At 32.6% G+C, this 24,823-nt stretch overlaps 1 protein-coding gene and 2 long non-coding RNA genes across 14 annotated transcripts in view; 1 reads left to right on the top strand and 2 right to left on the bottom strand.

Annotated features, from left to right (window-relative positions):
• The window catches only part of LOC105330379 (uncharacterized), a 32,253-nt gene that overhangs the window by 3,196 nt on the left and 4,234 nt on the right, over window positions 1-24,823 (top strand). For 2 of the 12 annotated variants that reach the window (XM_034458043.2, XM_011432019.4), the window contains exons 2-5: window positions 6,918-7,106; window positions 9,691-9,726; window positions 23,470-23,589; window positions 24,497-24,729. In XM_034458043.2, coding sequence (XP_034313934.2) covers window positions 6,963-7,106; window positions 9,691-9,726; window positions 23,470-23,589; window positions 24,497-24,729 — 533 coding nt within the window. In that variant the 5' untranslated portion in view covers window positions 6,918-6,962. Of the gene's footprint in view, window positions 1-1,533; window positions 1,692-2,406; window positions 2,562-6,917; window positions 7,107-9,690; window positions 9,727-21,586; window positions 22,014-23,469; window positions 23,590-24,496; window positions 24,730-24,823 lie in introns of those variants that run through there. The other 10 variants (XM_066067165.1, XM_066067163.1, XM_034458046.2 and 7 more) reach the window with 10 other exon arrangements.
• LOC136270221 (uncharacterized) lies at window positions 6,918-7,639 on the bottom strand. Its single transcript, XR_010707968.1, has 2 exons — window positions 7,373-7,639; window positions 6,918-7,129 (listed from the first exon to the last, which is right to left on the bottom strand). It is a non-coding gene; the product is annotated as an uncharacterized lncRNA (long non-coding RNA).
• Window positions 11,673-18,931, bottom strand: LOC117692896 (uncharacterized). Its single transcript, XR_010707842.1, has 4 exons — window positions 18,284-18,931; window positions 17,070-17,155; window positions 15,998-16,093; window positions 11,673-14,765 (listed from the first exon to the last, which is right to left on the bottom strand). It is a non-coding gene; the product is annotated as an uncharacterized lncRNA (long non-coding RNA).

The following is a 24,823-nucleotide window of genomic DNA, read 5'->3' as shown; positions in this document are numbered from 1 at the left end:
ATACACATGTATGTGCAACAGAAACCATATAGAGATTTTAATCTGCCGTAAGTTATTACTTGTACATGTACGAAGCCATATGATTGGAAATTTTTATTTTTCAATAAAAACACGTTTGCTATACATATATTTAGCTGAGAGTGATAATTGATTCAATTATCAAATATTAAGCCCCCCCCCCCCCCCCCAACCATAACTACTGTGGATATTTGATTATTTTGCATTTATTTCTAATGATTAGCACCAAAAAATTCAAGCGAGTTGGAGTAAAAGATTCTTTCTTTAACTAATATATTTTTGTTCATCAAAATATATTTTCGTACCAGTATGCATTTTCCTAAAGAAAACCAAAACATTTTAGAGATATTTTGCGTTTAAAGTTTTTTTATTGGCATCTCCGTAGTTCAGTTTTTATATAGTTCCAGTCTAATTATAATATAAAACCGGATATCAAAGTTTCAAAATGACGGAAACTTGACATGAACCATGTTAAAAGTGAAAGACCGTAAAACACATTTTAACTAATTTTCTTAAATTATTTTGACGACCACAAAAACAAACATTACCCGGAAGCTCCGATGTGGGTATAGGGTATTTAAATTTTTTGGGATCGATAAAACGTCGTGTACATAAGATTAATCATGTGGCAGGTTTAAGCACAATCCAGTCATTTAACTATTGTTAAGCTTAGAAGTTGTTGATAAGACGTCTACATAATTTAGCTGTCCGAAGTTTTATACTGTCGCTAATTCTGGAAGGGAGGAAAGTTGGAGGAAAACATTCTGTGCATTATTGGAAATTAATTTGCCCCCAAAACCCAGGTATTTATAAACATGTGGCAAATTAAGTTACAGAAGAAAACGAGCATTGCAAACTGGCAATCGCTAAAAATGGTAATGGTTTTTTGAGCCAAGGGCTTTACTGGTATTTGCATGAATATGTTCATGCTTTTGAAAGTTTTAAGTAAAATCAGATTTTCAAATTTTTTTTTCAAAGTAGGATAAATCTCTGAGAATGTACACTATCTATCAAGGTAAAATATGAATCGCTTATAGCAATGCCATTAAATGTTGACCAAAAAAAACCCTCTCGTCACTTGTAAATTCACTAGCAGGAGCGTATTGAAGCCTGATAAGATTCGTGAACTGAATATTAATACAATCATTACACCCCAGAGATGCACTGGTATGTAAACGTATAGGTAACTAACACACAGCGAAGGTATCCGTTCACCTTTATGTATCCTTTGTGGATTTTAGTTCGATGGCACCATTTCACTTCATTTTCCAAGACTTCGCTAGAGTAAACCGTTATCAGAAGTATTTAGTTAAGTGATCTGACGGACCTTTGTCAACAGAATGTAACTTTAATGAATTTTTTTCTCAAAAGACAGGCTGGGTATTATTAGACATGACTGCAACATATGATTGATTGATTGTACGTGTATGTCATTTAAAAGCTGACAAAACCCGTTCATTAACCCCCCCCCCCCCCCATACATAAGATTAACCATGTGGCAGGTTCAAGCACAATCCAGTCATTAAACTATTGTTAAGCTTAGAAGTTGTTGATAAGACGTTTACATAATTTAGCTGTCCGAAGTTTTATACTGTCGCTAATTCTGGAAGGGAGGAAAGTTGGAGGAAAACATTCTGTGCATTATTGGAAATTAATTTGCCCCCAAAACCCAGGTATTTATAAACATGTGGCAAATTAAGTTACAGAAGAAAACGAGCATTGCAAACTGGCAATCGCTAAAAATGGTAATGGTTTTTTGAGCCAAGGGCTTTACTGGTATTTGCATGAATATGTTCATGCTTTTGAAAGTTTTAAGTAAAATCAGATGTTCAAATACGCAGCATATTTTTTTTCAAAGTAGGATAAATCTCTGAGAATGTACACTATCTATCAAGGTAAAATATGAATCGCTTATAGCAATGCCATTAAATGTTGACCAAAAAAACCCCTCTCGTCACTTGTAAATTCACTAGCAGGCCTGATAAGATTCGTGAACTGAATATTAATACAATCATTACACCCCAGAGATGCACTGGTATGTAAACGTATAGGTAACTAACACACAGCGAAGGTATCCGTTCACCTTTATGTATCCTTTGTGGATTTTAGTTCGATGGCACCATTTCACTTCATTTTCCAAGACTTCGCTAGAGTAAACCGTTATCAGAAGTATTTAGTTAAGTGATCTGACGGACCTTTGTCAGCAGAATGTAACTTTAATGAATTTTTTTCTCAAAAGACAGGCTGGGTATTATTAGACATGACTGCAACATATGATTGATTGATTGTACGTGTATGGCATTTAAAAGCTGACAAAACCCGTTCATTAACCCCTCCCCCCCCCCCATACATAAGATTAACCATGTGGCAGGGTCAAGCACAATCCAGTCATTAAACTATTGTTAAGCTTAGAAGTTGTTGATAAGACGTCTACATAATTTAGCTGTCCGAAGCTTTATACTGTCGCTAATTCTGGAAGGGAGGAAAGTTGGAGGAAAACATTCTGTGCATTATTTGGAAATTAATTTGCCCCCAAAACCCAGGTATTTATAAACATGTGGCAAATTAAGTTACAGAAGAAAACGAGCATTGCAAACTGGCAATCGCTAAAAATGGTAATGGTTTTTTGAGCCAAGGGCTTTACTGGTATTTGCATGAATATGTTCATGCTTTTGAAAGTTTTAAGTAAAATCAGATGTTCAAATACGCAGCATATTTTTTTTCAAAGTAGGATAAATCTCTGAGAATGTACACTATCTATCAAGGTAAAATATGAATCGCTTATAGCAATGCCATTAAATGTTGACCAAAAAAACCCCTCTCGTCACTTGTAAATTCACTAGCAGGAGCGTATTGAAGCCTGATAAGATTCGTGAACTGAATATTAATACAATCATTACACCCCAGAGATGCACTGGTATGTAAACGTATAGGTAACTAACACACAGCGAAGGTATCCGTTCACCTTTATGTATCCTTTGTGGATTTTAGTTCGATGGCACCATTTCACTTCATTTTCCAAGACTTCGCTAGAGTAAACCGTTATCAGAAGTATTTAGTTAAGTGATCTGACGGACCTTTGTCAGCAGAATGTAACTTTAATGAATTTTTTTCTCAAAAGACAGGCTGGGTATTATTAGACATGACTGCAACATATGATTGATTGATTGTACGTGTATGGCATTTAAAAGCTGACAAAACCCGTTCATTAACCCCTCACCCCCCCCCCCCCCCCCTTACACACACATATCAACGTCAACTTTGTCGATGCATACTGATTCAACACACGAATTTGAAAATAATTCAAGGAAAATATCACATGCAGACATCTGATGCTCTATATATAGTTTTATCATATTGAAAGAATATATCCCCTACGTAATAATGTAAGTATTAATAGGTAGGGGTAAATATTTTTGATACTGAGAACAATATCAATAACGTCAGGTGCATGGGGAATATATACACAATAACACCGAGTTGAAAACAAGGACAAAAGTTAAAAAATCATCTTGCATCCTAGACAGATGACAAAAGTATACGAATCATTATGTGACTATCAAATGGACATAAACTTGAGTAGCTCAAAATTTAATGTAAACAAAAGCAAGACTCAAGCTACATGTATATGTACAAAACAAAGACTTCCGAACTCTGTATATCACTTGATACCTGGCTAATGGCATCTAATATTTGGCCATCTTGCTTATATCATGACTGACGCCATTTGAAAATTTGGCCGTCTTCCTTGACCAATTTACCAAGATTTGGTAATCTCGCTTGTTACTTGACCAATGACATCTAAACATTTTTCGTCTCTCTGGTTACTTGAAAATTTGGTCAAGGATTAGAATTCCTCGAGTTAGCCGTTCTAGACAACAGAAAATGAAAAAATAAAATGTAAAAACATTAAGCTTAAATCGTGTTCAAGTCCCTGAATTCAAACATCAAGTCAACCAATATATTGGATTTGAATTCATTGAAAATTTATCGTGATCGAGATTGCCTAGAATTTCGAATAAAATCGAAGTCTGTGCAATATGAGAAGTTGGTATCAAAAGTTACGCCATCCACTTGGCAAACAAATATTCCCATCACTTCAAATTTAAACTACCGAGATAAATCAAATCAATATTAATGGATTGTGGAGAAAGTGAAATATTCAATATACATGTATGTGCTATAATATCAAAGGTCAAGGTCACAATCTATTTGATTTTTGGTTGGTAAAGTTGATTAGATTTTATTATAATCCTGTCGTAGATCTCAAGTAGTTTTAATGTGATGTTCAGTAATGTTTATCGTAATGGATCTTAATCATCATTAAAAGTAAAAAAAATATAAAATTGCAATTTAAAAATATCGGCGGAACTAATGGTGTATGTTCAACTTCAGCTCATTAGTTTCCTGTGATTCTGGAAAAACCCGAACAAATTACTGATTCAGAGGCAATATACTTTACGGGGGCGTGAATTTCAACTTGCATCATTATATAAAAAATTTCTTGGACAAATCAAGCATTGAAGTCATGATTTATGGGAAAAATGAATTCTTTCAAAACTACAAAAGCATGAAAAACTTCATCAACAATCTCACTCGGGTGATAAAGAATCAAATTTTCTCGGTACAGGTGTTCTTAAAATTGCTTAATACTTTCACATTCTAGATTTGTCTTCTCAATTCAGTGACTGGTTACAAAAGAATTATGTACAAGTAAGTGTCATTCATAGGCGCTGGAGGATGCAACCATTTCTTTTCGATTTTGAACAAGTCTCTTGCATAAGAAATTGAAGGCAATAATGCAGCTGGATTCATTATGTTTGAATGTATACCATAATCAGCCTTTTCATGATGGTGATTTACTCCATCAATAGATTCACGTTTTTATTGATAAAACTACATTTTTTTAAGTTACAAAAATAGATTAAAGAATTTTATACATATATTTCCAAAAAAATGACGAGACGATGGTTAAAAATTTCAATATAAGCAAAGAAATATACACAATAGGCACATGACAAGGCAGTCTTTTTAAAATTTTCAATATTAGAATAGAAGTTTCAAAGTAGGCATACAGCTTATCAACGTCTTTTTCTAAAGGCCATGACTCGACAGAGCAGACGACACACACTGAGTTACGTCACGTTATTCCAAATTACACAAGATTATGTAACACTCACAGACTCCATGTAAAAGAATTATGTACAAGTAAGTGTCATTCATAGGCGCTGGAGGTTGCAACCATTTCTTTTCGATTTTGAACAAGTCTCTTGCATAAGAAATTGAAGGCAATAATGCAGCTGGATTCATTATGTTTGAATGTATACCATAATCAGCCTTTTCATGATGGTGATTTACTCCATCAATAGATTCACGTTTTTATTGATAAAACTACATTTTTTTAAGTTAAAAAAATAGATTAAAGAATTTTATACATATATTTCCAAAAAATGACGAGACAATGGTTAAAAATTTCAATAGAAGCAAAGAAATATACACAATAGGCACATGACAAGGCAGTCTTTTTAAAATTTTCAATATTAAAATAGAAGTTTCAAAATAGGCATACAGCTTATCAACGTCTTTTTCTAAAGGCCATGACTCGACAGAGCAGACGACACACACTGAGTTACGTCACTTTATTCCATATTACACCAGATTATGTAACACTCACAGACTCCATGTAAACCACCACCCAAACATTTTACCTCTCGATTTATGTTTCTTCTTAAGATTATTTGATTCTGAATGTTTCATCTCATTGCCGAAAAGTATACAAAAGTAGAATTAACTCCTGGAATATTAGCGAGGGATATATCTTATATTTCCAAAACCTGTCACACACCAGTTGAAATAATGAAATAACCCGCAATTTATAGCTATATAACTCCAATTTGATATTGCATGTATACTTGTCAGCATTTCTAGAGATGTTTAAGAGCCCTCTGTAAAGGTTATAGAAGTATCCAATTTATTGGTACGTGAGAATATAGCTAAATTAATGATGATGAACAAGTGGGGGTGGGGTGGGAAGCCGTTGCATAATTATGATACATTTGTAAATAGATTGTTACTGCATAAAGCTATAACTTGCGACTGTCATTTCTATATGCGAGCCATGCAGGAAAATGAAAATATACCAAAAAACATGTGTTGTATGTGGACGTACTTGATGGATAAAGAATCAAAATCAAATTCATCGTCTGAAACCTTCGAAAATTGACCGAAACTTTCTTGGCAATTTTCAGGAAACGAGGTACCACCTGTCTAAGATTCAAAGCGATGGGATGAGGAACCCAAAGGTGTTAAATATATTAGGAATTAATAGCGTAACCTTTTAAAATGATAATCAATAATTCTGAACTGAATAGGCAAAGCATATAATTCACATCGGCAAATATATTATATGGGTACACTATGAAAATCCATTTAACAGTCAAGGTTTTTAATAGAAATCGAATTTTAATTTGTATATTTGAATTGTCACACCGGCGCGTGTTTACTTTAAGTAAATTTCTATGGGAAAATTGGGGATTTGTTTAGAAGATTTTCAGCACTTTGGAATCATTAAATTTACCTGTGCAAACAAAAGAAACTCTCCCGGGTTTCTTCTTCAGTCTAGTAGAAGAACCTGCAGACGATTGATAACAATGAATTTCGTATTGGTGTTTTTCCACACTTAACCGACAAATAGAAATATCGTTACCTTTATTTTCTTGTCAATTTCATTCCTAATTAAGGTATTACGATATAGAGGTCAACGATACGTACCCGGTATACCTCATCACAATACATTTGCAAATATATATTAAAGCGTTTCTATGAACCTTTTTTGAAGATACAGTTAATACCATGCAATTATAATTGGAAGTCTATAATTCTATGTATTTTCTTTATAGATTTGCAGAACATGAAATGAACAATCCGACCACTTGACCAGTGTCATGGGATCGAAACCATCTACTGAACAGGAGAAGCAGCAGCGCTCCGCTTCAGTACCAAATGTAACCAAATCTCACCAAAACGGTGTCTCCGGCACGGACACACCATCTAGTACTCGTAACCCACCTAAATCTGCTGCACCCACTGTGAGTGTTGTAATGTAACTCTTCTGTAATTGGAGGTAGTAAAAGTTAAATACGTGTTTTCAACTTACGATTTTTTTTAAATTGTTGAAAGGGCTAAAGAATGAAATTTAAAAATATTCGATAACTTTAAATTTAGTGAGATAGCAACTCTTAATTTTTTGACTCAGAACTGTATACTTTTTTTTGCATTCATTGAAGACAAACATTAACTTCCGTTTATAAGAGGATCATATAAAATTATGTAAATATTTTGATATTTTGAATACTTAGAAACGGCTGCCTCCGACTACATGCATGTTCAAGTTTCCCAAATGTGCTTTGCTAGTGTATTGTCAAATCGATGTCTCCATGTTGTGGGTCAGTTTATGTTGTTTGAATCACCGTATGTCGTCAGATCACAAATTTATACATATTAAGTTGTACAAAAAATGCGTTTTTATTAATCATACACAGTCGATTGTAATAAAAGTCGTGTAGTGTTCTTTTATGAGTTTATACCAACATTAATTATTTTGTTGGGTTTTTACTTACTCTCTAAATACAGATTATAATTACATTTTTTTTTCATTGTCTTTGTCTTTGAGACATATGTAACACTACAAAACATTTTTTTAATGTACACTCAAATGCACTTCATTAATGACTATTTAAGTATTATTTTAATTGTACAATCGGTAAAAATGATATAAATATAAGTAATAAGGAATTATTCTTTGAATTTTATGAGGAGATGAATTACAGTCGGGTGTGATCATTTTAAATTTATCATAAAGCCCTTAGAACTTTATTGGATTTGATCATCCCGACCGTCTTTGATCACCTCATAATGCTCAAAGAATGGTTCGTTATTCCTTAAATAAAATTGCATCACCAATTGGAATTCATATCTCGAGATCAAGTGCCATTATTCATCATTTGATTAGTTTGGTGCTATTTGCATTTGTTGAACATCTTAAAACTTGCTACCATTGTTCTGTTGTTCACAATCCAATGCAGGTGGCCGTCTTTGTAAAAAATTCTGTACACTCTTAGTTCATGCTTACCATCCAATTTTCTTTTGCTTTGTACATACTGATAAAACTGTCTTAAATGCTAGATCAAGTAGTTGGCTAGTTGCACAATTCATTTTTTCAGGGGTAAAATATCTGATTCATTGAAAACTCATCAGAATTACACTGCAGACATGATTATTTATCACCGTTCTTTATCCAGAAATTACACGTACAGTACGTTACATGTCCAGTTGATGCTTTGTTTTTGTTTTCTTTCCCGTACTTAAATCTCTGATACAAAGAAGTTTATTAAGTCAGACTCCAACTGTGTCAATGATGTTTAGTTTCTGTCCTCATCTGTTGTAAGTTATAAAGCCGTTCGTGTGCATCGTGTCATGCCTTTTACGTAATGACTCCCTTAGACTCGATATCTACTTATATTTGTCGAAACATCCGATCGAATTACTTGTCAATATCATCCATTCGTCTACGTTGGTCAACTATATTTTAAGGGGATATATCTTGGTTCTTGGTATACAACAATGAATATCCATAAGAGGATTTAGATTAATTGCAAAGAACGCAATATACACAGTTATTTAGACCATGTCCTACTGACCTTATGAGGTTCCTAGGCTTATTGCAAGATCTGGTATTAGGTTATTAATCAATGGAAGGAAAACCAATTGCGAATGCAACTGTTTACTTATTTTGAATGGAAACCCCCATTCACTATTCTTCAACCTTTTGGCTGATAAGGATATAAATTGTTACGGTAAATGTACATACTTTGATACGTGAATGGAGTGATGAGCCAACACTTTCCTTTTAGATGCACAAAGATTGTATTTCTTTAAAACGGGACTTGATCCATGAATCACCTTGGACCTATCCATAATAATAAAAAAAAATTGGTCTATACGTTTTATCGTCATAGTCTTTTTTTGGTTTAATTTTCCAGATTACAAATTCGTGAAATCTGAAGTTTTTAAGGCGAGACAATGTGCACTAAATTAATGGTTAAAATTCTAGTAGTTATGGTCAAAGATGGGAGAAAAAGATCTCGAGAAATGTTGATACTTCGGTTTTGTGTACATATTACAACATTTGACTAGTTAAATCAATCTATATAGATGATAGATGTAGACCCTGTAAACAGTGTTGCTAGATCGGTAGAGGCGGACACAATGTAGCGCCTGACATGTGGATGTTTGGTTTCCTTTGAAGCCTTTTGTCACCTTTGTATCTTATCAATACTATAAGAGAAATCCAATACGAAATATCCTGGTTTCTAGGAGCTTGCTGTGTATTTGTACACGATGACAGGCATCTTTTATAAGTTATTAGGATACATTCTAGATATGTAGTTTTTTCTAATAATGCCAAGTTCTTCTGATTATAAAGCATTGATTATTTCAATGAACTGTATATATCCGGTAATCAAAGCACATAACATCTGGTATTTAAATCTGGTTTTTGTTTGCGATCTTTTGATGAAGTAATACTTTTATTACGGGTCTTATGTTAAAGAAAAAATTTAGTAATTTTTCAGTAAAAAATCATCATTTTAATCATTTATTGAAATCTTTCAGAGCAATAGCGGGGATTTACACGGAACAGACGATGAGGTTTTTATTCCTTTTGGTTATTAGGTTTGGTTGCACCGATAGAAATGCTTCGTTTAATTCCGTGATGTTCTGTAAAAGTGTGGACAATCTCGGAGTTTTACGTTGCATTGTTTGAAGTCCACTCTATCGACCACAATATTTTAGCTTAGCATTCTATAAATTGCACCCCATCATTTCTTCGTCCTGGTTTTGGTAGTGTGTTGGAAAGCTGTGTGCCTGGTATCCCCTACCCACCTCTTCTTCTTTTTTTATCTAAATACAAGACACTGCGTAAAATTTTGAAAGGAATCGATATGTATAAATTACATTGTAAGACATTTCATTGCCAATAAACTACGTAAAGCCTGCACCAGAGTAACTGCTTACACCCTTGGTATTTCAGCACGTGTGAGTTGAAGTTTGTAAACTATAACTGAATTTTACCTGATACGTACATGTAATTGTTGTAAAAAGAATTAAAAAACTACTTTCGTTTTCGATAAGCCAGCCCGAAACAGCAAAAATGTTAAGTGTTGAACACGTTTTGACGGATCCAAAGTCAGTGGGAGTTTGCTCCAATATATATCTTGCAATAAAATAATACTGAATGATTACGGAATGAGTGAGTATATTTACTGGGAACTTATTGAGGGTTTGACAAATGTTGAAAAATTAAAATGAGCCAAATCCTTTTTTGAATGTGCTTTCCAGAACGTGGTAACCAAGGTTGACTTATTAAATGTCATGGCGGAAACTGTACGAGGAGGTAATCTAGCATCGCTGGCAGATACCTTTGGTTAATACAAAAAAAGTCAATAAGTAAAATGGGGACCCCCCCCCCCAAAAAAAAAACAAAACAAAAAAAAAACACAAAAAAACACCCCGGGTTGACTACTTAACATGACGGAAAATGTAAGACGAGTTAATCATCTGGCAGATACTTTGGATGTCAACTTTAGTTTAAGATAATTATTACATTATTACAATTATTAAATTTTTATTCCTGACAGATTGGTAGTAAACCTTATATATACATTGTTTTGTAAACCATGAACAAATTGAGTTACATGTAATAACTCTACGTCTATGTGAATAAATGAGAGGGGGGTTGGGTTGATCAGTTTCAGGGGGGGGGGGGGTAGTTGATATTTAGTCTTGTATCTGAAATTTTTATTTAGAGTGACGATAAAAAGAATTAAAAGTGAAATTTGAACTAATGAACAAATTTGAAAAGAGATACGATGCTCTATAAACACAATCCATGGTCTTAAATAAAATTTAAAAAAATATGTAACACTGCACGAAAAGTCGCGTTTAATTTCACCTTAAATGCAATTTAAACGTTACGATTATTTAAAATTTAAGTATGTAGTATTACATATTGTGTGCCCGAAAACGTTTAAAAATAATTAGCATTTAATATGAGTTTACTGGATTCCGTAAAAGAACAAATTTAATAATGTCGGAAAAATTGTAAACTTACTCATACGTACAGATTTAAGTGTTCCGTAAACTAACATTATACCTCTTGTATATAAAACGTATAATTTTCATTAAAGATGCTAAAAAAATTAAGTTTAATGGATATATTAAATTTGTTTGGTTAATAAAATTTAATGTTGAATTTTAATTCATTATTTGTTCTCGTTTAATTTACATTTTACATTATAAAACTGTCAAAAATTAAATTATATACGGATATCTTAAACTTCCTAAAACATTCAAATAAACGCTTTTATCAACTTACATTATACCTCTTGTTTATGCGACGATAATATTTTGATTAAACCTGCCAATATAAACTGGAATTGTATATATTTTAAGTCATTATTATTTTCGTTTAATTAAATAATTATACCACCGCATACATCTTTACATAACTTCAAACATCAAGTTGTTTTTTTTAAATTGTTTTTGCTATCATTTTTGAAAATTAAAATCACACAAGTACACTTAAGATTCGATTTTATTGCATGTTAAAGTCTCAAAGATGTAAAAAAAAAAAAAAAAAAAAAATACATGTATTCTTACAGAGCAAAACATTTCAAAGTTTTAAGCATAAAAGTCACAATTTAGAAAATTACAATATATACGTCATGATCAGATACATATGGAATGGATGCCATTACAATTTCTGATATAGTTCTTAAAAAATACTTAGGTAAAATGTCCAAATTTGGAATTGTGAAATGCACATTTGACTTAAGCAAATGCAGGCTAATACACATTAAATGGAAATAATGGAATCTATATGGACTAGTAGGAAATAAAAACACAACCGAAACAGAGCCATAAAAATTGCTGCATGGTCTGCAAATAAATTCTATTTTAACTTGCGTATTTTCATATACAACATAAATTACAAGACAAAGTCAGTTTTTCTATATAATGCATGTGGATAAAGAAAAGTTGACAATACTGAAGTAATCATTTTTTTTGCTTATTTACTTTATTAACACACAAATTCTCTTTCCTAGTACATGTATTTTGAAAATAGCATGTTTTCATAGAAACATACATACTACATACATACTCTATAGTTCATAACTGCAAATAGATAAGAGTTTCCATGAAAACCACTTCAGAGAAGATATATATTAACAATCATATTATATGAATAGCGTTGAAAACCCCTATATATTTATATATATGATGCATACAAATACCAAATTATACTAAATTGAATGAACAAATTGTTCAATAATAGGATGTAAATGTGCATCTCTAATCTCTAATTTTAAACACTTCATGTGATTTAAAAAAAATTCCTTAGGTTTTACATTATAATATTGAAAATTTATTATACAGAAAAGAAAAATACATATTCTAATGACCAGACTATTCAGTTAACATTTTGGAACATATATAAAGTAATTTTAATTTACACAAACTTCCAATGCAAACAATACCGTATTTGATTATCAAAATTTGGCGAAATGGTAAATTTTAATCATGGAAATTCAATAAAATACTTCTAGTCTATCCTAATAAGGTCTGGAATAAGATCAAGCATATGCATGTACAAAATTTAAAAAAGTTTTGACACAAAAAAAATTCAACTCAATCTTACTTATCATAAAAAGAAAACAGTTTCCCCAATATTTTACTCAGAAATGTCTTATCAAGTCTTGTTTATTTCTTGCATCTGTAAGAAACTGACAGGGAAGCCTCACTCGCCCACAAGCAAGAGCAAAAGGATCGGTCAGAGACACCACCTTTCTCTTACTTGGGTATCAAGATCTGCAACTTACTGCCAGCAAAGCCCTTTCAAAATACTTGTTCATTGTCTCCTGCTTAAAATTCACTTGCAATAAAAATTCTTCTAGTCTATCCTATTAAGGTCTGAAATAAGACCTGGCATATGCATGTACAGAATGTAAAATATAGTTATGACACTATAAATATTCAACTCAATCTTACTTATCATAAAAAGAAAACAGTTTCCCCAATATTTTACTCAGAAATGTCTTATCAAGTCTTGTTTATTTCTTGCATCTGTAAGAAACTGACAGGGAAGCCTCACTCGCCCACAAGCAAGAGCAAAAGGATCGGTCAGAGACACCACCTTTCTCTTACTTGGGTATCAAGATCTGCAACTTACTGCCAGCAAAGCCCTTTCAAAACACTCTTGCATTGTCTCCTGTATATTTTTAACAACAAATTTTGTTCACTATAGAGCTAATTAAGTTAATTAATTATATAAGTGAAACTTGTATAAATATGTAGATTAAAATAACTTGAGATAAAAATTGTATTTTTTCCGTAAATTTTCTAGTCTACGCCCAAGTTTCACGAACAAGCTCTGAAAGATATACATACAAAAAGTCCGGTATAACTGCCTAGATGTCCATAAAAACTACTCTTTACTCAATAAATTATCAAAAATCTAGTCTCTAACTCTTTACTTAGAACAAAAGAAACAAATAATGATAAAATATTCATTAAAATAACCACTTTATATCACTCATATATGTGTTCAGTTTATAATTTGATCTACGATTTTAAACTTATACAAGCCTTTGACAGGGAAGCCTCACTCGCCCACAAGCAAGAGCAAAAGGATCGGTCAGAGACGCCACCTTTCTCTTACTTGGGTATCAAGATCTGCAACTAACTGCCAACAGAGCTCCCTTTAAAAATAAATAACTTCCTATTGTCTTCAGTTCTATTATGCTATAAAGCTGTATGCACTAATTACTGGAAATAAACTTAAACATATTTGTAAATAAATTGAGATAAAAAAAGTATGACTTGGTTACATGCCAATATGACAAAAATTGAAAATCACAATGGCCAAATTTAATCTGTAATTGATCAGCATAAAAAAAATTCAACAATAAAAAAATACACAATAAATATTCTTTTATATAACAGTATGAGTTGAACAAGTAATATCAGATCCTGTATTTAAAAAAATACCCAGCATATTTTTAGGTTCATCATACTACAACAATACATCAAGCTTTTTTGCAATGATTTTACAGTCATATCACATATTGAGCTTTGCAGTTCTCAAGAAGTGTTAAACAACTCTTTATACATGGATAATAAACCTACATCAAAATATGAACCTCTTGCGAGAAACAAAAATTGCCCATGGGACGGAGTTAACAATTTTATACAATCAACAATGTATATGTCAAAATGCTTGCATATCAGTAAAACCATATAATAACTTTCAGCTCAGGTGAGCTAATTATACATGACAGTAGCAACTCTTTTAAAAATCTCAAATGGCCCATTTCTGTTCATTTGATATATTTTCTGGTTTGTCTCTAGATGATTCTTTGTTGGTCCTTATACGTCTTATACTTTGCCTTTTTGAACATTTGGATTTCAGAGCAGAACTTTTGGTGTCCAATTAAACATTCGTCAGAGCACCACTTTAGAGATGTGATTTCATATATTGTGTCATCTTCCCAATCATTTTCATATTCTGATGACATCATCAAGTACTCGACAAGAAATACAGGTTCTACTTGTTTCTTTTTCTCCTCATCCCAGGAGGTCTTTTGTTTAAATACAGCCTGACAGCCTGTCTATAGTATAACTTCCATTTTCTACAACATATATACACACATAAATACACATGTTTATACACACATATTGTCTTTAAAAAGCCAACATTGTAAAATGTTCAGGCTTCTCTTTTAAACTCCTCAGACAATTTATTTAAGCATTAAATCATTGTTTTTTGAAAGAGGAGTAACAGGCGTTTGTGCATCATGAAAATTTGTCTGCACACACCATTGCAGTTATGAGACTTTATATTTCAAAAAACAAGAGATATTTGTGAAACACAATTTTCTCGCATTATCACCAGTGTGAGATCGGTTTGTCCGGTGTGAGACAGCAGTGTGAGATTTTTCTGTCTTACACTGTGTATTACTACGCCGTTTTAAAACATAAACAAACGTTGTCTGCTGTAGGGAAATGCAAAATGGTGCATTGAGATTATCCATTAAGTAATTGTGTTGCTTAATTAATTACAATTTATCATATTTTTAATTAAAAAACTGTCGTATGCTCTCATTTTGACTTGCACTATTTAAAGCACGCGGAGGAATAAACTGAAAGTAATCTTTTGAACGTCATAACAGAAAGTTGTCAAACATCATTTTTTTTAAAGGTAATATAATGCGAGAAAAATAATCATTCATTATATACTCGTGTGGGATAGTGAAATTCCACCTCGGGGCAAAGATTCACGGTCTAGGACTCGGCAAAGCCTCGTCCTAGACCGTGAATCTTGTCCCCTCGGTGGAATTTCACTATCCCACACTCGTAATAATGAATGATTCTATTAGTCCCCTTCTTCCTTGGAGACCTATACAAAGAAATGAACGAAAAAGCAAATAATTGGGATTTTCCCATATCCAAGTCAAAAATTGCTCAATTAGACTCTAAATCAAACTTGACCAAAATATTATTATGATGAATCTGTGTGTCAAATTTCATATCAATAGGAGCAACCTCTGCGTTAAAGGAAATTGTTGGTGGACCGGCCGATCAACAACAGCAATGTAGTATTCCCTCCCTTGTCTGAAGGGGGCATAATAACAAGTATTTACATTTCTGTTAATTCTTGCCTTATCTGCAAATGCGATTTATACATCAAAACTCCTTATTAATATCAAAAGGTAAGTTAAATCATGGAACAGTCACTGTATATAATACAGCATAAATTAGAACTTCAATACAAGTTCATGATTTTGGCAGTTGTAAACGGGGACATTTGAACATATGTATGGTCTAGACTCTCAAAACATGCAGTGCATATAATTGGGCATACCCTTGTTTCCTTTGATACAGATCCATTCCTTTCTTGAAAGAATCGACTCTCTCCTTCCTTTATCTTGCATAGACAGGAAATATCTGTTTATTGCATCTAAAATATAACATTGCAACAAAAATTATAATATTATTTCTAAAGTTTTATTTAAATACAAAAGTGCGGGATCTGACAAACACAGGGTTCGACACTATCTGTTTTATGCATTAGTCCAGCCGGACTAGTGCCTGTTCATTTTAACTAGTCCGCAGGCAATTTTATGTGCCCGTCAGAAATAAATAAAAAAGCATTACCGTATTTGCCTTATATATAGTATGGAGTTTTTAAATAGCATTTGTAAGAAAGGGGTGCATAATATACACTATAATGTTTTTCTTACAGGTGTTGCACATGTTTAGTTGTATTGTGCTATGCAGTACATAGCAATGAGCTGCGTATTCACTATCTCTGTGTACTAGGTGTATGCCGCCATTACAGATGTTATAAATAGATCTATGCAAATTAGATCCAGGCTATGAGCTACCTTGTTCTTTTCATTGTCTAAGTTCTTTAAAAATCTGTTTAAAATAATAAGCAATTTATCACAAATTATTTAACGTAAAACAATTCATTTAAATTAAACAACTCGCAGGAGATTCGTTTCACCTTTATTTTTTTAAAACACATAAGCGACCCTTTCGAAGCTGTTGTTGTGAACACGTGCGCTTGTAACCTACTAATTTTCTCGGACATCCCCTTACGGCAAAGAAATAATCAAGTCACCCATAATATCCTGCAATACCTCTTTTGTTTTCGCTCGGTAACTCTATAATCACTGCAATGTATCATATGCTATATAATAAAAATACAGTCAGGGTTTTCCATTAAAATGTCGACAATCACACATTGTTAATTTACACATTTTTTAAGCAAAACTTTTTATTAGTTTGACCGGACAGACTAGACAGAAATTTTATTCATCCGTATGAAAATCTATTAGTCTGTGACTAACGGACTAAGGTTAGTGTCGAACCCTGCAAACAAAATTTTTTATTGGTGTGGTCTAAGTTATTAATTCTTTAAAAAGTTTTACTTCAATATTTGGTTTCCATCATCAGATTTCATTTTTCACTACAATCCTAGGGTAATTCCATGGGAGTATCCATCATGCACAGCAATCTGAAAGTATGCATTTACAAAATATCATACCAAGGCCATACAATTATATAGTTGCTGATATTGAGATAACTCCTCTCAATACGCTCCACATGTACATTACAGTATAAGCCTGTATAATACAATTAACAAAAATTTTAGATGTGTACAAATGATTGAATATATATTAATATACAAGCCAGTCACAACATTTATGCTTATCAAATATATGTATGTTATGTCTCAGCAATATTACATTCAAACATGCAAAAAAAAAAATCAGTAAGGTATACAGAACATCATGAGTTTTAGGTGTGGAAATCAGGTGTACAACAAAAATGAAAGGCTTTATCACCCAATTCTTTTATTTATTTTAGCCAAAGGCCAAAGCTTTGTAAAATGTTGTGTTCAGATGAAGCCTACTGTTTTAATTTCTGTTTTTTGTCAGAGAATATACCACACAATCCACTAGTTCTTAGCCCCCCCCCCCCCCCCAAACAAGATTCCAGCAAAACCTAATTCAAAAAACATTTAAACAAAAAGCTACAATAGATTAGTCATTGAAAAAAAAATCTGCAGCTTCAATTCAGTCATGAATTTTTTCAGGGCTGGGACGATACTTTACTTAGCAGATTTGGTACAAATCACGATACATGAGATGCGATATGATACATATCACGATACATTGCAACTTAATGAAAACATGAATAAGGGCTTAAAATTAATTGAATCTGTCTATGTATTACCACATGTCCAAAGTGCTTTCATTATATTTAAAATGAACTTTGAACAATTTACAAATTACTTTCGTTTTGTATTCACTACTTTTCATAAACAAGTAATCCGAAAGTTTTCCACACTCCAGATTTAGCTTCGATTTGACAACTTTACGAGGTTTTCTGCCATTTTTGTACTTTCATATTAGGCGCACGGACTTAAAATAGCTGATATATGAAGCTCGGATATTTTTGGAAAATAAAAAAAAAAGTTCGCTACGGTATCGCTGTATTAATGGTAAATGTATCAATCCAAATATCGTCAAAGTATATACTGTGATGCACTGGTGTATTGTCCCATCCCTATATTTTTTTGCGGTTATATGTTAAAGATAGCAAATCAGACCAATATTTTATTGACATCAAATATACTTACATGTACTTCGCTGGGAACACATATTTTAACTTTCTTATTTCCTTTCTTTTGCGATGGATTACTTTCAGAGAGTATTTAGCGATGATTTCCTTCTGCCCCTCCAAAATTTTTTCCTGCTGAAACTCAATCTTTCTCAACTTGAAAAGAGGCCACGATGCTGGTCCTATTCATCAAAATAGTGAAAATAAATCAAAATACAGGCATTGAAGAGTTATTCTAGTCCTCAAAGGGGAATCAAGTCAAGTCGTACCCAAACCGACTCGTATACCCAAGCCGACTCTTAATCAATAGGTCACAGATTGTGACTATAATGGGTAGCAATTCTTGGTTAATAGCTACACTCTGTCCCGAGTTTTTTCTTCTTTCGCTTTTTCTTGATATTCTGATAATCATAAATACCTATGTGCTCAAATTATGTTCATCCTCAAAATAGATATGAAATATCTTCAGATTATCTGTTTTGAAACACCCCTTTGGCTTTTGCCCCTTCAGATCTCAATATACAACTCAAAATAGTCTATGGGGATTTTTCATTGCACCAGCCATGAAATAGCCTGGATAACGTTGAAAAATTGTGCAAGGTATATATTCCAAGTGATTTCCAGATGGTGAAAAGATGTAGACATTTCCTATTATAAATTTCCGTAAGAAATTTATTTACCTTCCTCTGAACTTTTATGAGTGAAAAATGAATGGAGATATCTTGGATATATTTTCCATTTCATCGATTTCAACTGTACTTCTATTTGAGTGTAGGTGTATTTTTATAAAAAATCATCAAAAAGTGATGGAAGCAATAACTTGGGACAAATTATAATCAACATTGATTAAATTTGAAACTTGTGTGTTTAATCATTGCTCCCCCCCCCCTCTCCATTCTCGAGTTTTTTTTATCATTTATTTTTAACTACATATGTTGATTTATGCTACATTTAAAAAACGCAATTAACGCAAAAGCTATGTAGAAATAAAATATATACCCCTGGTATAAAAAGCAAAGACTTTGCAATGTCAGCAGACACCATATTGTAAAATTTGACACCTCGCTAGGAAATCCTTAAATTATTTATACTTGTTTCTATCATATCGCTGGTTCTATGGTATTGCGGTATTTCTGTTTACTTATAGTAGCACGCGCTGAAATTGACATTTGACGTCGGAATATTTTTAGACATTGTAAACAGACACGTTAAACATTACTGAGGTATATAAACTCACAAAACATTAGTTTCTGGAAATATTTTCGTATCGATAGATTTTTTGACAAAATAATATAACTACCGCGATATCATAGGACGGGCTCATAACTGAAAAAGTACTGACCGGCTGGAAATGATGGTCTCTTTAATTTCATAAGGTGTCAAATGGTAAAAAAATAACTTGTGAATGTGTGTGGGGGGGGGGGGGGGGGGAGGGGGTGAATATGGGGGTTGGGGTCCCGTCCCCAAGCATCTGTGAGTACAAATACTTATACCGGTAGATAATATATGGTAATTTGATAATATGACATACCCGACAATATTTATTTAAATGCATATCAATATTAAAAAGTTATGACTGGGCATAATCATGTTATTTTAAGTTATTTTTCACTCGGACTATCCGACTATTTGATTACAAATCAGTTTGGTTACGAGTTGACTGTAATTCTTACAAGGGAAATAATCATGTTCACAAGGGGAAGTAACTATAAAATTACAAGAGCATGTGTTAATGGGACGCTTGTTTATCGATACCGTAATCACCACCATACCTATTAAAAAACTGGTACTACTGGCCGGCGAACCTTTCTCCAAGGTGCTGCTACATGTAAGAACAGAAGTTGAGGCAAAGGACTGACCGTGTGTGACGTTGTGGGACTGTTTCGCCATCTTGTTTCTCACGAGCGCTCTACCTGCTTGACATGGTGGTGACTTTTTCTTCCCTTTCGGCACTTGACAATGGATGTATTCCTAAAGATTTCGTCGATGTACGAATCTGATGATTCATCAGTCCAAGAGCACTAAATTCTGATAGATCTACTTCTCTACTTATCTCGAATCCGACATGTTATCTCAAACGCAGCTTGGCGGGTTCAGAATTCTCTCGAATTTTGATTGGCTTAATTTGATTCGCATGCGCGTAGAGGTTAAACAAACTCTCTCTCTCTCTCTCTCTCTCTCTCTCTCTCTCTCTCTCATCCTGAATCTTTTTTACTTGCTTTGTGAGTTGTTTATTTTTTTACTACAAATCAAATATTTCTTTGAAGTGATTAATTTAGTGGGGGTTTTTTTTCGTCTCAAACCCCTTCCACGTACATGTAAGTTCAGAGCTGCAGCATATAATAATATTCGATGCTTTATAATATTTTGTCTGTTTGTATTAGTGTATAAACAATGTTTTATTCTAAATGAAAGATGTATTAATGGCACATTAATTATCACGTATATTTAATGCAAATCAAACTTAGTTAAACTTCAAGTATAAGCAAATTTACATATAAAGATCAAACTAAAATTATCATAGTTATATATTTTTTCTATTAAACTTTATTATTCTTTTTTTGTATATTGTATCTATTCTACTTATATGTGTCTGAAAAAATAATCATTAGGATGTTTTGTGTTTACCGTCTCGAACCCCTCCCATGATTAAATCAGAACATAATATCAGATACTTTGATACATATAGACGATTTTGTGTATTTGCAATAATGAGTACGTAAACAACATTTTATTTTGTATAAAATAACATATTAATGACAAATTAATTATCATATATATTTCCTGAATACCAGAAACATTAATAAACTTTATGTATAAATGTATTTACGTATGAATGTCAATTTTCTTAAACGAAACGTATAATTTTTTCTATTAAACTACATTATTCTTGTTGTATATCGCATTAAATCTAATTATACTTTATTATAAAATCCAATCAAGTAAATGACATTATATTTTGCATATAATATAACGTTATACACAAATTATATTAAAAACAAGAAATATAATTTGGTAAACGAATCTATAAAATTATATTAAACGCGACTTTTCGTGCAGTGTAATTTTCCAGTCAACTGCTACAAAATAAATAAAATTTTCAGTTTGGATGTTCATCCCTGTCCGCTCCTCAAAATATCCAGCCATGCAGTTGATTTTTTTAAATTACAGTTCTATAGTACTTACAAAAATGAAAAAAAAGATGGTTCAGCATATTAAGCAAATTAATGTGCAAATTATTGTTAATGTGCATTAATATAATAATTAGCATATTAATGTGAATTAGTGTTAATTCCCGCGCTTGCGCGGAATGCGAAATATCATCTGGTAGACGTTCAATTAAATGGACAAAAGTCCACTTATATTTTGTTATCCTCAAATCAACCAATGCAAACCGCAAGGAAAACATTGTTTAACTTTCCCCTGGGGTTATGGATTTTGTACATATCACATTCAGCGAGTGAGTGAACCTTATAATTATTGTCAACAGTGCTTGTATATCGGCCCGTTTTGCAATACAAAATCACTGCTAGGAGAAAAACTTTGCTAAAGCGCTTCAGCGTTCAAGTAAAGCGTATAGATTTTTTTCATTGTGTTAATTCAAAACCATCCTGATTTTTTCCTCATCATATCAATAATTTTCATTGATTTTGGAATCAAAATTCTTGGCTGCCTACCGGTTGAAAACGTTGTATTACAATACTGGTAGAGCAATGTCGGGAAGTACTGAAAAATCTAACAAGTCCAAGGTATGGCAACTTTACTGATCGTTTTGTCTATCAACTTTTGTAATTGTTTAATATGATAGTTAATACAATTGTTATACCCTTTTTTAACAAAAAGCCTGATGGATGTAAATTACGAGAATATTTGAATAGCGCATCGCATTTAGTTAGCAGGATTACATTTTACGAAAAGGTTTTTTAATACAATAATTGCATACTAATAGAATCAGTTATATCAGTAAATGAATTGATAGTAGTTGTTTTGGCATATTGGTGACGGATCTTTGAAACAATATTGATGACTAGGAATAATGTGAATTGTTAAAACGTACTAGTTTATAACGTTAAAAACTTAATGCTTAGAAAATTTTAAAAAAAGAAGCATAACGTATGCTTCGGTGGCTAATCAATAGTTCCTTATATTTAGAAGTTAAGATACTGTAATCTTGATTATTTTTGCCGCGTTTTATTTTTGGAAATTTCGCGCTCATTATTTGGGGGGGGGGGGTGTAAAGTAGGAGCATTCCGGAATTAGAGCACTGCTGCAATATTTTATGTCTGGATTAAATCGGTTACAATTTCGATTTATAAGGCTGAAATGAAATCTGTATTCGATAAAAAAAAAAATTGGGATGAAAATAAATTTGAGTATTCCCGTAAAATTGGACACCATTGTGTTGTGTTATGAGCATCGTAGTGTTCACCTTGTCCAGGCAATCGAGTAAAATGAAACAAAACGAACTTGATTACTTTTTGAAAAAAGCATCAACGAAAATCTTGTTGGTTAAACAAAATTGAATTGAAGTTCTTTGTAAAAAAAAATGTATTCTAAGCAAGGTAATTATTTATGAATTTAGGATGATATTTGATTTTTTAAAGTACACACAAAAATTTGAAATAGTCTTATTCGTTTAATAAAACATTTGAGCTAACGATTCATAGTAATCAAAAATATTGAACAAATATTTACTGTTTCGCCTCATCCAAAAAAATCGTTGCAATTCTACGATTTGTTTTTTCGGTCTTACATTGTTTAACTGTTCATTCAATACAATTTGATCAATAAAAAATCAAATCAAAGCTTAAATCGCCATATTTATATGTCTTTGGTTTAGGGATTATCGGATCGGTTGGATTAAGTAGTCAATAGTTTAATCTTCAGTAACTTGTTTGAAAAAATTCTTATCTTGTTGAGGATATATGAATCTATTCATACACTAATCTTTTCGATTTATTTAACCAGGATGTTTAATATTTCTGTATGAAATGAATTGATAATTTCAAAGAATGTCTTCCAAATAAAAAAATATGTACAGCATAACGTAGAAAGACATTGAACATTCATGTGTGATTCGATATCAAACACAAACATGTAAAACGCTTTTCATGTGGCATAATGACTAAAAGTACCGTAAATATAATATCATTACTGGCGCCAGCTCTACTAACTAACTCTGAAATTTCTTACTACTTCTTTCAGGGAAGAAAGCCGCCGTCGTATCACAGTAGGCAGATCCCCCCGCCCAAACCCCCCAAAACCAAGAAAGATGACATCTTCAGCCTGGAGAAGTATAAATACGTGGATGACTATGTCCTCAATGTAAGCCATTGCTTCCATCTTTACAGTCTCTCAACCAACCTGTAGGTTTGATGGTTGATAATTTATGTATCCAGTCACTGTCAAAACCAACAATTAAAGAAAACAATTTGATGATATTGGTTTCATTTTTCATTCTTTGCGTTGGGAGTCTTTTCTTCTTATGTTTATTTCATGCATAACTTAGATTTTTGAAAATCATTTTCGAGCATACATAATGTATTGGAATTATACACACATAGGTTATAATCCACTTACCAAATATCCGCTTTTTTAATCCAATCACATTTAATAGACATCTAAGATATTAACATAATTCCTTTTTGTACATATTTTTTTTCATTTCTTGTCGAAATAAGCTATAGCCATATACATGTATAGACATCATTAAAGCTGCAAAATGAACATTCTGTTTATTGCAAAATAAACATGTGAATTAAGAATCGTTTGGGTGCTTTTACCATCTGAACATTATTTACCTGAAAAATAGCAGGTATGTTATTGATCAAAAATGTCGCAGATACACGATTTGACTTTGATGTTGCAAAGATCAATTATATTTGAAACCATGAGCATTTACGCTTTACATATAAACGCACTAGTCAATTTTCTCAAGAGGATTTTACGGAATCTCAACAACTTTTTTAAGACCAAAGAGAGTATTTAAATGATTGAACTAAGAATCATGGGTGCTTTCGACATCTGAGCATCTGTCACCTGAAAAATTACATGAATATCAATAAATCATTTCTTTGAAACACTATGTAAAGATAATTGTTGCAGGCGTCATTATATGTAGAATTCTCATCTGAATTTGGTCTCAAATAACCCGCATGTAAACGTTGACATTAACTTGTTTATAAATTAATTTTTAAAACATCAACGTTAATGAACTTTTATTAATCTCTAGGCCCCTCCCAAGCTGCTGATGGGGTCATTTAAGGAGCTCATCAGATACCTGACCGCGGAGGAGGACTGGGATGACGTAGCCAAAGCACGTGCCATCTTCCGGTGGGTGACCGCTATTGATGTGTACAGTCTTAAGGTGGACAGCGACCCCCCAACTCACTCACCCCTGGAGTACTTCACCAAAATCCAAAAGAACCAAGGCAACCACGCCCACTTGGTTTCAGGATTATGTCAGTAAGTATTGTATAAAATACGGTATTTCTCGGGTAATTCTGTCATGGGTAAATTTTTGCACGTAGGTATATATTGTTGGCTGTTTTGGTGATAA

Source organism: Magallana gigas, chromosome 7 (assembly GCF_963853765.1).
Source record: "Magallana gigas chromosome 7, xbMagGiga1.1, whole genome shotgun sequence".
NCBI classification, from domain to species: Eukaryota; Metazoa; Mollusca; class Bivalvia; order Ostreida; family Ostreidae; genus Magallana; species Magallana gigas.
The sequence above is the reverse complement of the archived record's forward strand: the minus strand, read 5'-3'. Positions and strand labels throughout refer to the sequence as shown.